The sequence below is a fragment of the Typopeltis vanoorti genome, chromosome 20 (genome assembly GCF_054136105.1).
Source record: "Typopeltis vanoorti isolate ZY-2024b chromosome 20, IOZ_Tvanoo_1.0, whole genome shotgun sequence".
Classification (NCBI taxonomy): domain Eukaryota; kingdom Metazoa; phylum Arthropoda; class Arachnida; order Uropygi; family Thelyphonidae; genus Typopeltis; species Typopeltis vanoorti.
In genome coordinates, this window is record NC_143568.1 from 3,681,534 (window position 1) to 3,700,149 (window position 18,616).

The 18,616-nt window shown below is 37.4% G+C and overlaps 1 protein-coding gene across 1 annotated transcript in view; it reads right to left on the reverse strand.

Moving 5' to 3' along the window:
* The window catches only part of yip2 (yippee interacting protein 2), a 139,580-nt gene that overhangs the window by 96,987 nt on the left and 23,977 nt on the right, over nt 1–18,616 (reverse strand). The window contains exon 2 of the mRNA XM_090410759.1: nt 10,547–10,587. Within this exon, the coding sequence (XP_090266885.1) occupies nt 10,547–10,565 (19 nt within the window). The 5' untranslated portion in view covers nt 10,566–10,587. The remainder of the gene's footprint in view (nt 1–10,546; nt 10,588–18,616) is intronic.

The window sequence follows — 18,616 nt, forward strand, 5'->3', positions numbered from 1 at the left end:
GAAACTGCATCTATTAAACTGTCACGAGAATACTTCGTCAAGCAGTACGTAAGAGAAGGAACTCAAGGTGAAAGAGGCAAGAGATTCATAAGAAATGACAGATGTGGAAGGAATACCATGTGCATCAGGATGATGTCTGCTATGAAAATTATAAGCAGAAAGACAGAAGAGTCACAACTGTTGTACGGAGAGCTAAGTCTGAGCTATGAAAACAAACTGGCTCTGAAAGCTAAGGACAACCCTAGAGAAGTCTATCATTATGCTGCAAGTAAAAGAAAGAATGAATATGATAAAATAACTAATGAATGCAGATGGCATGAGGGTGACAGATGCAGAAGAGATCGTTAAACTAACGAGCATTCATTTTGCTAAAAGCTATCGAACCTGGTGTAACATTGAGCTCACTGCTATCTCTTCATTGGATGAAGAAACACAGGTGTATGAGGGGGAAGTATTAGAGCTGTTGCACAATCCGAATAAGAATTCAGCAATAGGGACTGATAGAATATCAAAACATGCTAAAAGAGTATTTGCTGAACTGGCCATTCATTTGACTATGCTATATAATTTGAGTCTCAGAATAGGGAAGATTTCACAGGAGTGGATAGATGTATGGTAATCCCATTGCACAAGGGTGGTTCAAAGACTGGCGTATCCAACTATCACCCAATCAGTATCTTAGGAGTGGTTGTGAAGATTTGGAAAAGATGGTTAGGGCTCACATTCAGAAATGGGTCGACGGAGAATCTCAACTTTGCAATGAACAGCATGTGTTTACTAAGGGAAGGTCACGTTTTAGCAACTTGCTCGCATTGTATAATGATGATGTTACCAGTGAATTAGACAATGGGGAAATAAATACACTATGATGCTTTTGGATTTTGCTGAGGCAAATGACAGAATACAGCATGGAAGATTGTTGCATAAATTGGAGAATATGGGATTGGATTATAAACTATTGGCATAGATAACAGGATAGCTGATTAACAGATATCAAAAATGTATTATGGGGAGGGATGATATCAGAATTGTGGAATATTGATTATGAAGATAGATTGAGAATTTGTAGGCTGCAAACACCAGCAAACAGGGGTGATTGAGACTTGCAAACATCTGAAAGGGTTAAAAGCTATACAGAATTTCAGGAGATGGAATTTTTCATTTTATAAAGAGTAGGGAAAGGATGCAAGGGTATCCATGGAACTTGAGAATGAATGCTGTCAAGTACGGAGTCAGGACTACATTTTTCTCTCGTAGAGTAGTGCGTTGAAATGGATTGCCATTGGATGTTGTGTGTGCAAGTGGCATGAATGAATTCAAGAACAAATATGATAGCTAGTGCAAACAGTATGACCTCCCTCAATGAGTTCCTATTTGCTTTTATTCATTCTTCATCCTTCCTTTAATTCTTCGTATCTGATCGTTTAATGCTATTTGCCAGATGAGTCTGCATATTCCATTATCTGTTTGATTTTCTTCATTTACTAAAAACTGTAACTAAGCAGCTAAGGCATATTTTGTTCTATAGATTCACAACATGCAGAACTTGATCAGTTAACAGTTCAAGTATATTTTTAAACTGGCTTGCTATCTCTGACTATAATCAAATGGTATAAAATCATATTCCCTAATGAGTCATCTTGCTAAAAAAAATTAAATCAGGAATTTTGTAGATATTTGCAGTAATATAGATATTTGCCAACCTTGTTAGTATGTGATTGTCTTCAGGTTGGAGATGAATTTCATCACCCAGTGTGTGACCAATGTCCTGCTTATTGGAGTGGATCGTGTAAAAGAATTTTCTATCTTTCCTTTACATACAAGAGAATACTTTATCTAAGCACGTATAATAACCCTAAAATCAATTTTTATCTCAAGCAACTCCGAATTACTCAGTCGTGGCGATTACTTCACTTATGTCACAGATGTTCGATTTCTTTTTATGAGACAGTGAATTGGCTAACAAAGATCAGGCAAGCTATTAACAAAACCAAACATATAATAAATTTAGTTTAATCCCTTATCCAAGTGTAAGCAAACAAAGTGCAACCATATACACTGAAGTATATGGTTGCACTGAAGACTGAGGCAACTCATGGTAAAGGTGGTTAAAGCTCTCATCACTACTTGTCTTAGTATCCCATACAAAGCACATCTCTCTCTGCAAGGAGAGATGTGCTTTCCCATAATGCAAAGCATATCTCTCCTTGCAGACATGTATATTGCTATGCATTAAGGGAAGGGCTACTACCTAGACTGGTTTTGACCATTATTGAGGTCTCGTCAGTGGGAGCCAGACCCACCTCTGGGTGGTACTAAGGTACTTCCACCTTAGTGATACTAAGGTGGAAGTAATGGAGAAATCATATTTAACTATATGAGTTCCAAAACGTGTCTCACCTTATTATTAAATTACTCTGGATTTAGAGAAAGATGTTGGTAATTTTTTTCACTTGGTTAGACTATAATAAATTTCGTTTAATCCTTTATCCAAGTGTAAGCAAACAAAGTTTGGGCCTGAAGTATCTTCAGGACTGAGGCAACTCGTGGTAAACGTGGACAACGCTCTCATCACAACTTGCCTTAGTATCTCATATTTACCTATCGTATAGGTAAATATGACTTCTCCATTACTTCCATCTTAGTATCGCAACCTCTGGGTCTGGCTCCCACTGACGAGACCTCAATAAAGGTCGAAACCGGTCTGGGTAGTGGTCCTTACCTTAATGCATAGCATTATACATGTCTGCAAGGAGATGTGCTTTGCATTATGGGAGATACTAAGACAAGTAGTGATGACGACTTTGTCCAATTTTACGAGTTGCCTCAGTCCTGAAGATACTTCAGGTGCAAACTTTGTTTGCTTATGCTTGGGTAAAGGATTCTTCTTCTTCTGCAGCTTCTTCCACTTAAGTGGGGTCACTGTTGATGATGAGTCTCCTCCACATCCTCCTCTCTTGAGCTGTCACCACATCCAAGTTCTCCATCCTCAAGTCCTCTTCTACCAGCTCCCTCCCTCTCTTCTTTGGCTACCCACGCTTCCTCATTCCTTGCAAATCAATCTGCATGACCCTCTTCCCACATATATGTCCTCCCTCCTCATGACATGACCAAACCATCTCAGCCTTGCCTCCTGTATCTTTGCTCCTAAGTTCGTAACTTTCACTGTTCCCCCTTACAATGTTCCCCCATTTCTCAGATGATCCTTTCTGGTCACACCGCACATCCACCTAAGCATTCTCATCTCTGCTACTTCCATCCTGCTGATGTTATTTTTCCTCAGGGCCAGAGTTTCTATAGCATACATCATAGCTGACCTCACTACTGTCCTATAGATTTTGCCTTTCAGATTGATCGGCACCCTCTTATCGCATAACACTCCAGCCATCTCCTTCCAGTTCCTCCAACTCGCTTGCATCCTGTATCTCACTTCCTTCTCAGCTCCTCCATCTTCTTCCACTGTTGAACCTAAGTATCTGAAGTCCCTCACCTTCCTGATGACATTTCCTTCCAGCTCCAGTAAAGGATAAAAGGATATCTTGGGTAAAAGATTAAACTAAATTTATTATAGTCTAACCAAGTGAAAAAACTTCCAACAAAAACCAAACATGTTTATTTTAATTTAGACAATTTATATACAAAAGTTATGAGACATATCACATGTCTGATTCTCCATACATTCATTAAAACAACTCTCCTAAAGCATTAGACAAAGCGATTATTTACACTCAACTTATTAGACACGTGGATAGACTTTAGCACACATAACCTTACTCTCATTATAAATAATAAAAGGCAAAATTATACTATACATGTTCTAAGCATTATATAACGCAAGCACTATTCAAGATTACAATATTCTATTACACACATTCAAACTGACTTTCAGCTTTCTGACCTCTTCAACACACATTTAAGTTAAACATGTCAACATCTATAATAAATTTAGTTTAATCCTTTATCCAAGTATGAGCAAACAAAGTTTGCACCTGAAAATATCTTCAGGACTGGGGTAAGGTAGTACAACATCGGGCAACTCGTAGCAAAGGTGGATCAAGCTAACATCACTCCTATCTCAGTATCTCCCATAATGCAAAACACATCTCCTTGCGGATACGTATAATGTTATGCATTAAGGGAATTCGAAACTAGTCTGCTACTACCGAGACTAGTTTCGACCTTTATTGAGATCTCTTCAGTGGGAGCCAGGCCCAGAAGTGGAGATACCAGGCAGAAGCAATGGTGAGGTCATCTTTACCTATAAGGAGTTGCCAAAAGGTGCCACCTTTTTATTAAATTACTCTGGATTTAGAGAAAGATGTTGAAAGTTTATTTTTCACTTGGTTAGACTATAATAAATTTAGTTTAATCCTTTATCCAAGTGTGAGCAAACAAGTGTGGGTGTTGTATTATCTTACCCTGGTCCTGAAGATATTTTCAGGTGCAAACTTTGTTTGCTCACATTTGGATAAAGGATTAAACTAAATTTATTATAGTCTAACAAATTGAAAAATAAACTTTCAACACTATTAACATGTATCGTCTGTACACACTATTTAGGCTATTAACATAAAGCGATTTACTTACAACCTCAATATTTCGTTATACAGTCCTGAATTCAAAAGGGTGAAGGGTGAATTCCGCTAGCTCCTTTCTTAAACTTGCGATCAGGCACTATTCGATGGTAGTCGTCTGGCAATTTCCTCCCTTGTAACAGCACTGCATTTTTTCGTCGATGTCAGTAACTGGATTGGCTGCAACAAATCAGCATGCACATGGATCGATACGCTCATCGAAGAATTTCACGGAAGGCTACCTTGAAATATGGCCTTTTCTACCAGCGAATTTCCCACGATCACCAGAACTACTGCTCGCGGGACCGCGACTCTTCCCCTCCTCAAAACGTTTGCCACGGGAACAAAAAATGAGAGAGAGAGAGAGAGAGCTTTCACCCCTCAATCTCCACCTTTTATATCATTTGCCATCTCTTGGCCTTCCTTTCGAAACTTCCCGGATTTACTGGAGGCTCCCTTACGTCACCCACGCTTACGTTAGGTTTAGGCGGTAAAACTCATAATCTGGTGACAATTGAGATTGTTGTTGACCTTCAGTTTACTAGCCTAATCCCATCTGATCTTTTTAGTTACAATTGCTTGTGGTTCTACATTCAGTTATTCTAACATTATATTACAAAATTTATTACATTACAGTACGTTACATACACTTTTAATTAAAAGTATTTTATGGCCTATGTAAAATCAATATAGGTGAAAAATATTTCTATTTTTCATCACAAGAGATTTTACAAAGGCCTATCCTTTCTCAAAAAAAAATCATACTTAAGGTTTATTTTTTATTTTTATTTTTTTACACCTTACCACCTTGCTCTCTGGAGATGAGCATGATTTATTTCAGTTTTCTAGTCTTTCCTTGATCTCAAGATGTATCGCATTTGACAGAAAATAGTCTCTATTTTCATCATTTAACTTATTTCTTCTCTCTCTTGGTATATGAGGGGAATTCCTAATTCTGACATCCTGGAAGTCATGAACCCCGATATGTTATGTTTAGGGATATGTTATTCCCTCCATCCAGGTTGTTGGCGCATCCTCTTTCATAATTCTTCCTCCGGTGTACAGGACTTCTCACTCCATCATTATTCTGCCTGGAGTCTCTCACACTCTGATCCCTAGAGCAGTCAGCATTTTTGCAGTAGGGATTTTTTTTTGTACAATCTCCATTACCTCTAGATTTATTTCGGATGGGATGTCTTCTTTCCCCCAGCACCCTTTCCAAGGAGTTGTAACAAGAGGTTGTAACAGTGCCTTGCCCCCAAAGTTAGATTTCTTTTGGCACAAGTGACAGGCGGACACATAAGTGGCAATGTTGCCTCTCATACATTTCCAAAGATGCCTGTCGCTTACTCGTTGCCATGTTCGACTAGATCCTTGATGTCCTACCAGGTCCGAGTCATGGAAGGTGTAAAGTACCCATGGTATCATGACTGCAGGGACAAGGATTTTGTCTTTCCACTTCCCTACAACGTCCTGTATGGACAACAATAATCCATCTCTATCAATGTGTAATATCTTGAGGAATAAATACTCTTCAGAAAGCGTTTCACCTCTCTTTATTCTATCATACACATCCTTCCACACAGGGTCCACTTTCTGAGCCTCAATAATAAGGGGTTTTATTATTGAGGAGGCTTATTCCTATTTCTCTCTATATCTGTCTTTGTCTTATTGACAAAGACAGTATTTTCCTCTCTCAGAGGGTTTTCTTCCTCTTGGTCCGAGTCTAAGGATCTTGACAAGTAGTCAGCAACTACATTTTTTTTCCAGGGATGTACTTCATGTCAATATTGTACTCCTGCAGCTTTAGTGTCCATCTAATGATTCTCTGGTTCTTATCTCTCATTGACGACAAGAAAGTTAGGGGTTGGTGGTCTGATCTCAGGACGATATGCTGCCCCGGTAGCAAATATTTAAGTTTTCTAAGGGAGAACACTATCGCTAATGCTTCCTTCTCAATGACAGAATAATTTATTTCTGAGGATGAACGCTTCCTACTGATAATAACTATTGGTCGGAAGTCATCCCCTTCTTTCTGCTCCAGCACAGAGGCTATGGTGTCATAAGAGGCATCAGCAGGGGAAAAACGTTTCCCCGAACCTAGGATAGGCAAGTACCGGAGACTTAGTCAGGGCAAGGTTTAAAGAATTATATGCACTCTGCTACTCATCTCCCCATCTAAACTTTATCCCTTTTTTTTTTTTCTGTTAACTTAACTATAAGTTCCATCAACGATGAACAATTCGGAATGAACTTCCTATAGAAGTTTATCATCCTGATATATCGACGAACTTGCCTTACAGTCCTTGGGACTCTGGCCTGACTTTATGACCCAAGTACTCTACCTCTCTCAGGAAGAAATGACACTTCTAGCATTTTAATAAGAGTTTTGCTCTGTCTAACTTTGTCAAGACACACACTAGAATCTCCTTGTGCATTGTTATATCCATTGAGTATATTAGCAGATCATCCTGAAAGCAGATTACTCCCTTCTCTAGTATGTCAGAAAGAACAATGTTCATTAGCGATTGGAAAGACATGGCGAAGTTTCTCTTGCTTTGAGGAAGTCTACAAAGTTGATATTTTTGCCACCTTATCGTAAAAGCAAAGTACTTCCTGTCTTCCTTTCTTAGGTGGATTTGAAAATAGCCTGAGTTTAGATGTAGTTTAGAAAAGTATTTAGCACCCTCTAGACCTATCAACAGCTCCTCAATTTTACATAGGGGAAAGTCTATTGGTTTTGTGACCTTGTTCATTTCCCTTAGATCCAACATGAATCTCAAACTCCCATTGGGCTTTTCCACTAATATAAATGGACTGTTCCATTGACAGTTTGATCTCTCAATGATCCCTGCCTTCTCATAGTCCTGCAATAGTTTCTGCAGTTGCTCCATGTGTTTCATGGGTGTTTTATACTGCTTCACATGGACAGGGGAAGTCTAGGTGATTTGGACAGCATGCTCAATTAGGTCTGTGCAGGACACAGAGGTGATTTCTTCTGTAAAGACCACTGGGAAGTGTTGGAAGACCATGGAGAAAAATTCCACCATTTCCTTCTTTTCATCCACTGAAGTGGCCAGGCTAGTGGCACTATTTAGCATGGTTTTCTTCCAATTGCAATTTTCCTTGTCGGATTTCATCACTTCAACCTCTAGAGTCTCACTCATTCCTCTTCTTTCCTGAGACCCTCCTTCCTCAGCATTAAGGCTCAGCTGGTGTTCTATCCCACAAAGAGAGATTGTGCCCTCAGCAAAGTTGCATGTGAACTGATATCTTTCCAAAAAATTGAGGCCTAGGATCACCTGATCGCTTGTATCCGAGGCTTCAGGAAGGACAATCAGCTCATGTGATAGACTTACAGGAAAGCAAGGTATAGTGAGAATTATATTTACTTTTGTTCAAGTGGAAAGCTCGGTCTTTGCTATCCCTGTTATTCTAATTGGACTTGCTAATTTTGTAATGTCATTCGAGTCTAGACTCTCTACTTTTGAATACAGTGTCCAAGAAATAACGGAAATGCAAGCTCCTGTATCAAATAGAACCTCACAGGGAAAATTTTCGATTTGGCTTTGCACAATTGTTAGGGGAATTTTAAGCCTTCTCTTTACCGGTGCCACACTTTGCAGTTTATATGATTCAAGCTCTTCTGCACAGGCATGAATTCCCGGCATCTCAGGGTGTGCAACAAGGTTAACGAGCATATGCTTCATTTCTGAACTAATTTCAACCATCTCCCCTTTAAATTTTCTATTTCTTGTCCTGTTCTCATCTCTCACTATTTTGTCAGAATAACTACCAGGGGTGCTTTTCATTCTATGCTTCTTTAACATGTCAGATATATGATCCAGTTTTTCCAGCACTCCTTTTTGATGAATCGCTACCTCTAATTTAATTAGGCTCCTTAACTGTTCAGGATTGACAAGTCCTTCAGATTTTAAAGTAGGGTCCTCAGTTAGACCTCTAGATCCAACGTAATTGGAATCCCCTTTATTCTTTGCATATTGGGACCAGGGTTTATAATTTTCTCCTCAGTCCTTAAGTTATCCTTAGAGGAACTGACTCGTTCCATAAGGCACACTTGTCTTAGGGGCAGAAGAATGATAAATTTCTCCCAGCCTCCTCTCCTTCTCTTTGGCCAATTTGTAACACTCATCCAGATTCTTGGCCTGCCTTTTGTATGCTACTTCTCTCAGTTCATTTCTTAAACCTGACTTAAATTACTGGAGTACCAACCAGTTCAGATGAGGCTTTTCATTATCTGACACTCCGAAGCCACTGGCTACATTTAATAACTTACTATAGAATTCCAACAAGCTCTCATTGCTCTCTTGTATGTATTTGCATAACCTCGACAGGGTTGGACTCACATTTCTAACCTTCGAAATATTAAGTTATCAATGAATCCTTAAATATATATTCCAAGGTATTTCAAAGTATGGGGGGGAAAATAAAGAAAATCCTCTGCTTTGCCGACCAGTTATGCCATAAGTTAAACAGAATCAACATCTATCGTCTATGCACACTATCTAGGCTATTAACATAAAGCAATTTACTTACAAGCTCAATATTTCATTGTACAGTTCTGAATCCAAAAGGATTAAAAGTGAATTCCACTGGTTCCTTTTTTAAACTTGCGATCAGGTACTATCCGACGTTAGTCATCTGGCAATTTCTTCCCTTGTAACAGCACTGCATTTTTTCATCAGTCAGTAACTGGATTGGCTGCGACAAATCAGCACACACGTGGATTGATACACTCGAAGAATTTCACGGAAGTCTACCTTGAAATACGGCCTTTTCTACCAGCGAATTCCCCATGATCTCCAGAATGCTCGCAGGACCGCGACTCTTCCCCTCCTCAAAAAGCTTGCCACAGGAACAAAAAATAAGATAGAGAGAGCTTTCACTCCTCATTCTCCGCCTTTTATATCATTTGCCGTCCCGTGGCCTTCCTTCCAAAACTTCTCGGATTTACTGGAGGCTCCCTTACGTCACCTATGCTTACGTTAGGTTTAGGCAGCATAAATATATAATCCGGTGACCTTGGAAACTGTTATCGACCTTCAGTTTACTAGCCTAATCATGTGTGATCTTTTTAGTTACAACTGCTTCTGGTTCTACATTCAGTTATTCTAACATTATATTACAAAATTTATTACATTACAGTGGGTTATATACACTTTTAATCATAAGTATTTTATGGCCCATGTAAAATCGATATAGGATACAAGAGATTTTACACTGTGTTTGATCTCTAGTCTAGAGTTCCCAGATTATACAAAAATAAAAATACAAAAAATTATAAAATTAATAAAAATCCTTTTAAATGTGATCTCACTCATGAAAGGTTGCAAATCTGAAAAAAGTAAAACTTTAGCATAATAAATTATACGTAAATGAAAAAAAACATTTCATCACAGATTATAGCTATTTCTTCCTTAACGCCTAAATAAATTGTTTAACATATATACCTACAAAGATGACACCTTTTAAAAAAAAGCCAATGACAACTGAGACCAATGGTTCCTCCACTATCAGATCACACCTGGTGTTCATCCACGGATGACAGTTTTTATTGCATTGTTTATATTTTATTATCAGAATGTATGTTTCAATGTCAATTAATACAAACTAAATTTTTCAGCAATTCCCAAATTAATTAATTGGCAGACAGAGAGAGATAAAACTAGGCGTCGAGTCAAAAACCGTCAATTAGCCACATTCATTATTGGATCCTGCCATCTGTTTCATTGGCATGACCCTATTGAAATATCATTCAAATTTAAAGATCCCAAACTGTAAATATTTCTTAGAATTTATTTCTATAAATAATATTCCAGGTTCTTTTTCTTTTTTTTTTTGGATGTCACAGCTGCTCTATACAACATAACATACAACTATTAAATATATACAGACACAAACACACACACACACACACAAAAAAAAAAATTTATAAACAAATACTAGCTCACCTCTTACAAGAGCTGCCATATCATATAAACTAAAGGACCACCTAAAAAAAATAATAATAATAATATATAAATGTTTAAATAACAGAATAATAGATTTACACGTGTATTTGAGATAATGCATACTTAAGAAATAATAACAAACCATTTCTGAAATCAAGTTGTGAAAAATTCTTAATGAAGCATTATAAAATTTAATAATGCTTCATTAGGCACTTGAATAATATCAAACTGTACTTTTATACAATTATAAGTCTACAAACATGATCTATATTTGGTCATGCTGTAATGAGGTGATTTTCAATATTCCATTCCAAACTCAAAACAAATTTTATCTTTTTTTTTTTTGGTCTTAGTTTCAATGACTAGGTGGAAAATATTTATTGGCAAAATGATTCAAAATAACAACTCCTCTCTTAATGAACAAAAATTAATGACTACTGGAATTAATTATGTATTAGAAGTGGCAAAAATGCACTAGACAGGAGTGATTCATATATAATGGTATGCTGTATTTAGATTTTACAAAGGCCTTTCACAGATTACCACATAAGTTGGTAATTAAACTGAAACCAATGGGGTAAAATATCAGTGTATCGGATTGGAGATTGGCTGTCTGATGCTCAGTCGATTGAGTATAGGTGAGCAGTATGCTGGATAGTAACAAGTAGCATGTCCTTTTTGGGGAAGCTACTGCTTAACTTGTATGCCAGATTAATGTTGCAAAGCTGAGGAGAACTATGATGAGTAGATTTTGTGGTGTTACACAGGAGGATTTCAATACTGAGTGAATGGGAAATGGCAGTTTTAAAATTTGGAAAGCTAGGATGGGATACATGAAGGTGGCTTAAAAAGTTCTCGGCCTCGACCATAAATGGCAATGCTGTCGGCAAGATTTATTTTTTCCAAGTTGGTACATCTGTCATAAGCATCCATCTGAAACGGCAAGTCATTCTATCAATTAGTTTGTTTTATACAGCTGTCTGAAGCAAAAGTGTTGTCTGTATCCTTGAAATGGATAAAATTGAGTATCATGCGGTTATAAAATTCTTTGTAAAAGAAGGTTTAATGGCAAAAGAAATTCATTCAAAGTTCATATAAGTTTATGGGCACTCTTCTCCTTCGTTTTGGACAATTAAGAAATGGGTTGCCGAGTTTAAACATGGCCTTACCAGCCTTGAAGATGATCCACATGAAGGACATTCAAAAAGTGTAACAACACCAGAAATCATTCATCAAGGGCATGCTATGGTATTGCATGACCAGCAAGCCAAAGTGCATGAAATTGCTGAGACTATAGGCATTTCAAAAGAACATATATTTTGCATGTAGAATTGCATATGAAAAAGCTTTGCGCAAGATGGGTGCGTGCTTGCTCGCAGCAGATCAAAAACACACTCGCATGAAAATCTCTGAACAGTTCTTAGAGCGTTTTAATAAGAATAATTTTATTGTTAAAATAAAATTTTAACAATAAAATAATGAGACTTGGACTCACCATTACACACCAGAATCCAAACAGCAGTCAAAACAGTGGACAGAAGTTGGTTGTTCAGCGCCAAAGAAGACAAAGTCGGTTTCATCAGTAGGAAATTACTATTATTATTATGACACCTCCAGGGAGTCCCAAGACTCATCGAGGGACGGCACCTACTCTACAACTCTGCCTCTGCTCTACAGTTCATTCTAACCGAAACTACACAAATGCCATCTATCTCCCACCACCACCACCACTAGTATTTCCACAGACAATTACAAACATCCATGCCCACAGCAGGATTCAAATCCGCAGCCTTTTGGCTGGAGAGCTGATACGCTAACCATTCGGCCAGCAAGGAAAGGTCATGGCATCGGTGTTCTGGGGTGATAAAGGCATTTTTTTTTTTATTAATTATCTTGAAAAGAGTAAAACAATAACCGGGAATATTATTCCAATCTTTTAAACCAGACCACACAAAAAAATTCGTGAGAAAAAAATCGGTTTGCAGAAGAAAAAAATCATCTTTCATCAGGACAATGCACCTGCCCTCAAAGGTGTTTTGGCAATAGGAAAATTAAGGGATCTGCACTATGAGTTGTTGGAACATCCACCCTATTCCCCAGATTTGGCTCCCTCTGACTTCTATCTCTTTTCAAAACTAAAACTCTTCTTCGCTGGTCAGCAATTTTCTTTGAATCAAGAGGTGATTGCAGCTGTAGAAGGGGGTATTTCACAGATCTTACTGAGAACCACTACAGGGATGGAATAATGGCACTGGAGCATCGCTGGAATAAATGTATTAGTCTTCAGGGGGATTATGTTGAAAAATAAAAATTATTTTTCAACATTATTATTAAAATACAATAATAAAAATAATAAAAATTAATAAAAATAAAAATAATAAAAATTTAAAAAAATAATAAAAATATTAAAAATTATTATTCTCTCAGGAGGGGGGTACCCTGTAATCCCTAGAGAGCACATCCCCTGGGTGGTAGATAAGGGAGTCCACCATGTGTGTGGGTGTACGTGCGTACATGCGTGTGTGTATGTATGGTGGGGTGGTCCGAATATACTTAATAAGGACTCGTGGACCAAAAGGGCCATAAGGGCAATCATCTTGATTGTAAGGGAAGTGGCACTCCCATGAATCCCTAGCTGGATCTATCCTCTCCTTCTCCTACTTTGAGGAAGATCCACTTACTTTAATCTTTCCTATAAGGCCTTATCAGCCAACTCTTCTTATTTTATGACCCTTATGCTATAGAGTACTCGAGGGCCATAGGGTCTTTTCATTTCTGACCTTACAACTATGCCCTCTCTATAATCCTTCTATAATCTACTCTCCCCCCCCCTTCAATATACCCTATTCCTCCGATGGGCTTAAATTCGGAAGAAGGCTAGTTCAGAAGCCTTAAGGTAGCAGCCCTACCACTGAACTATTCCATCGTCAGGCTAGTCCAATGATATGGAGAACATAATTCTACTTGTACGCTGACAGAAAAAGATAATCGGATTGAATCTATGGAAAACGAGCCCTGGAATGGAAATGGTAAAACAAAAATGGAAATGACAAAATATAATATACATAGCAAACTGGAATGTAAGAGGAATAGCATATAAAGAAATAGAATTAGACCAACTATTAAATGAAAGAAATTTTAAAATAGCAGTAATCACTGAAACAAAAATGAAATTAAAAGGAACTATGAGAACCGAAAATTTTAATGTGATATACAGGGGAGTCGACAGAGACCAAAGAGCACAAGCAGGAGTCGTGATTTGGATTAATAACTCCCTTTCAAAACAGTTAAAACATTATAAATTATGGAATGAAAGATTAATAGAAACTAGAATAAAAATAGATAGAGGCTATTTAACAATAATTGGTTTATATGCCCCAGAAGAAGGAAGAGAACAGAAAAATATTGATTTTTATAATCAGCTACAAAACATATATAATAAAATAAATAAAAACGATTACGTAATTTTAGTAGGAGACTTAAATGCAAGAACTGGAAACACGAAAATTAATAATAATATAGGAATACGTGGAGAACATACTCGAAACAGGAATGGTAAAAAATTGATTGACTTTGTAGTTTATAATAACCTAAAAATAATGAATTCCTTCTATAAACATAAAGACATACATAAATATACTTGGGCAGCAAGAGGATGGAAATCAATATTAGATTATTTTTATATTACATGAAGAGACATCAAAATTTTCACTAGATGTTACAGTTCACAGAGGATATGAAATAAGCAGTGACCACTTCCTTGTTAAAATAAAATTAAGATTACCACCGAAATGACTACAAGTAATAAGAACAGAAAGAAAGTTTGAAACATTTCTTTATAAAACTAGACTATTGAATGACACAAATGTACAATGGCTATATAAACAAAGAATTAACCAATATCTAGATAAAATAAAACAAAATGAAGAAATAGAATGGCTTAATATAAAAAACGATACTAAATGCAGCAGCAAATGAAAGTTTAGGAAAGACCAAGAAATACAATAAAAAGAAAAAACTGAAGATCTGGGATGATACAATCAAAGAAATAATCAAAAAGAATCCTATCACAAATGGTTAAGAAGTAAAAGATTAGAAGATGAAATAGAATATAAAAGAATAAGAGCCATAGCTAAAAGAGAAGTCAGAAAAAGACAGAGAATCATGGAACAAATTTGTTTCTAATTTAGAACATGAGTTATATAAAATAAGACCCAATGTATATAAGATTTTGAAACACCTCAATGCAGATACCAAAGAAAACAAAATTAAACACAGAATTGAAATTAGAAGAATTTCTAAATTACTACACAGAATTGTGGACAGACGAATATTTTAAAAAAGACAACTGGCAAACAATTAACGAAAATGAAAAGGAAATAACTAAAGAAGAATTAGAAATCAGCCTGAAAGAAACAAGAAACGGAAAATCACCTGGAGAAGATAAGCTAGGTTCAGAACTATATAAATACACAGGAACAAGATTCAGAGAAAGACTTATTATTTTTAAATAAAATTTATTCAACTGGTATTTCCCCAATAGAATGGAAAAAGCAATTGTGATTCAATGATTCAATAATAGAGGATTCAATGATTCGTAGAATAAAAACCGGAGATGTCTTTAAAGAATGTTGGCAGGGAGGTATGGTAGAGAGTATAACCAGAGCTGTAAAGAGAGGTGTAGTGTAGATGAAAGGGTTTTAATGGTAGGACAAATGATTTGGGAAAAAGCATAAATCGTGTGGTAAGTGATTTAAGGGAGATGTTAGAGATTGCTAGATTTAATTTTTTTATTATTATTATTATTATTATCCAGGTCTCCATTTAATCAAAACACTCATCGTGGGAGGTCGTTTTTAGAAACACAAAGTTTATCATACCACTCCTTAAACCCACTGACCGTTCCCGCTCCAACCACTCTCTCAGCAAGGCATTCCAAGGTTCAACGACCCTCCACACAAAGAAACCACTCATCACCCTCTTACGCGCAGCCTCCTTTTGTAACTTCCAGGGATGGCCCCTTGTCATCGCTCCTTCCCGCATTCCACCAAATGAAAGAACTCTCCAATGTCTACCCTGTAACTGCTTCTCAACAGTTTAAAAGGGTCGATCATATCACCTCTCCATCTATCCACCAAACTCTGCAGTCCACATTCCCTCAGTCGATCCTCATAACTAATAATGTACAGTCCTGAAACCATCTTTGTTATCCGCCTCTCTACTCTTTCCAGTCAATTTATCCCCTTCAAATCCTGAGAACCAAATCTGAGAACAATAGTCTAAGTGTGGTCTGATCAGGGTCTCATACAATGGAATGATAACTCTTATCTCTACAGGTCACCATCCTTCTCAGTATTGCAGCAATCCTCTGGGTTACCTTCATCACCTTTGCAATATGCTCCCTGAATTTCAGTTTTCTATCAATCATCACCCCCAGATCTCTTGTCTACCTACTTCCTCCAGTATAGCTCCTCTCATCGATGGATTCCAAACTTCAAGACTTTACATTTTGCTGCATTAAACTGACATCCTCATTCATTTGCCCATCTGTCTAGTTTATTCAAATCCTCTTGCAGGGCTGCCACATCTGCACTATTACTGATAACCCTTCCCAGCTCCACATCATCTACAAACAACTGAATGTCCCCTTGCAATCCATTGACAATATCATTGATATAAAGGTTGAACAATACAGGTCCCAGTACTGAACCCTGAGGAAAACCCCATTTGTAACCTTCTGCTTCCTTGATATTGCCCCACCATACACAGCTCTCTGATACCTATCAGTCAGCCAATCCTGAATCCATTCGACTAACCCTACATTTAAACCCATGTGCTGCAACTTAAATATCAGCTTATCATGTGGCACCCCTGTCAAACGCCTTTGCAAAATCCAAAAAAATGGCAGTATATGCCTTTCCCTTCATCAACTGCTCTTGTCACTTTATTATAAAAGGCAACCATATTACTAAAGCAAGAGCACCCCTTAACAAATCCATGTTGATTCTCAGATAACATTACCCTCATCTGCCCAACGCTGTATACAGTCCCCACTAATTTCTCCAAGACCTTAACAACTACTGATGACATACAAACAGGCCTATAATTAGACACTTCCAGTCTGTACCGCCACTATGCAATGGCACTATCTTACTTCCATTCCCTGGGTACCTTTCCTGCAGCCAGACTTTTATTGAAAAGCCAGGTCAACAGAGCTGTCAGTTCTTTAATACATTCTCTCAAAACCCATGGTGAAATATCATCCAGTCCAACAGCTTTACTGGTATCCAGAATACTCAGTATTTGGATCATACTATCCTCTTGCACCTCTAAACCTGCCCTATCCCTCTAGTATGAAAACTTTTTTATTGGAGTATTCCAGGGTGAAATACTCCAATAAAGTGCTCATTGAACAACTCCACTATGTCCTCTGCATCAGTCACTCTATTCCCATTTTTATTCCACAATGTCATTCTTCCACAATCGTTTCTCTGCCTACTGGCCACATAGCTAAAAATTTTCCTAGGATTTTCTTTGGATCTTAGTGCCAATCTCGTCTCATATTCCTATTCTGCCTTCCTCACCATTCTGGTCACTCTCCTGGCCTACATCTTATATTCTTCGTGTATCTGTCCTCCACCCCTCTCCTTATATCTCTTCCATAATCCCTTTTTCAACTGCAGTTCCTGTTTGATATCGTTTGTGCACTTTACACCAAATTGTGTCCACTTCTTCACCCGTGGAATACAGCTTACTATAGCTGCTAACAAATAAACTTTCACAATTTAAGAGTATTAAGATTATCAGTGTACTGCCCAGATATGATAGTCGAGAAATGAGAAGGAGGGCATTGATGATGAATGAAATGTTAGCTAGGATGTGTAGGAAAAGAGGGGGTGGGATATGTGAATACATGGGAGCAATTTTATGGAAGAAAATAATTATATGCTGAAGATGGTCTGCATTTGAATAAGTACAGGAGTAAGCTTTTACAGAAGTTACTGTTTAATGAACATATGGGAGTTTTAGACCAGGGAAAAGAGAGTTATTAGAAGAGGAGGGTGAGAGGATGGTTGTCAGAAATAATGACAGGAAAGTAGAGTTAGCTGTAAATAGTACTAAGGTCAATAATGACTGTGATATGGGGAATCATTGTACTCAGAATTTTAACGGTATTCAGAGTGGGCTAATTCACACACCGTGTGATTATGGGGGAAAAGGAGTATTGCAGTTTATGTATACTAATGCCTGAAGTATTTGGAATAAGTGTGAATTTTTTGTCATTACTTAGTTCTACTTGGCCAAAAATTATAGGAATTAGTGAGACTTGGTTAACTAAGAATGATTTAGTCATATGGATTGAATGTAAGGGATATAGTATCCTCAGAAAGGATAGAGAGGACAGAATGGGGGATGAGTTTTACTAATGACAGATGAAATGTTAAAGCCAAAAATGGTAGAAGTTCCTCAAGGTGACAGGCATGTAGATGATAGTTCATTTGAGGCTGTTTGGTGTGAGATAGAAATCAACAGGATGAAATATGTAATTGGTTGCTGCTATAATCCAAGGGGTATAAGGGAGAATATAGATGGTATGCATTATCAAATTAGTAAGATGAGTGAAGGTCGAGTAATTATTATGGGGGATTTTAACTTAGGGGACATAGATTGGGAGAAGGAATGGTCTCAAGGAACAAAGGAAATGTACATATAGTGTATACAGTTGTTAAGAGATATAACTACCTGAGACAGCATGTAATGGAAGGGACAAGAGATTCTAGAGTGTTAGATCTGGTCATAACATTGGAGAACATATCAATAAGTAATTTAATTACGCTGTCTCCACTTGGGAAAGCGATCATGTGGTCTTGACCTGGGAGATTGTAAGATGCAGTGGCGCACTCAGGGAGAGGTCCAAATGGCCTTGCCCTCCCCCTCCCAAAAAAAAGAAAAAAAACACTAGAAAATTTTCCAAAAATCTTTTCCTAATTAAAATTCATTCTTTTTTTAATTTATGTTGCGACGTGTCTTCTATTTCTATACTACTTATGAATTAGCAATCATTGCAGA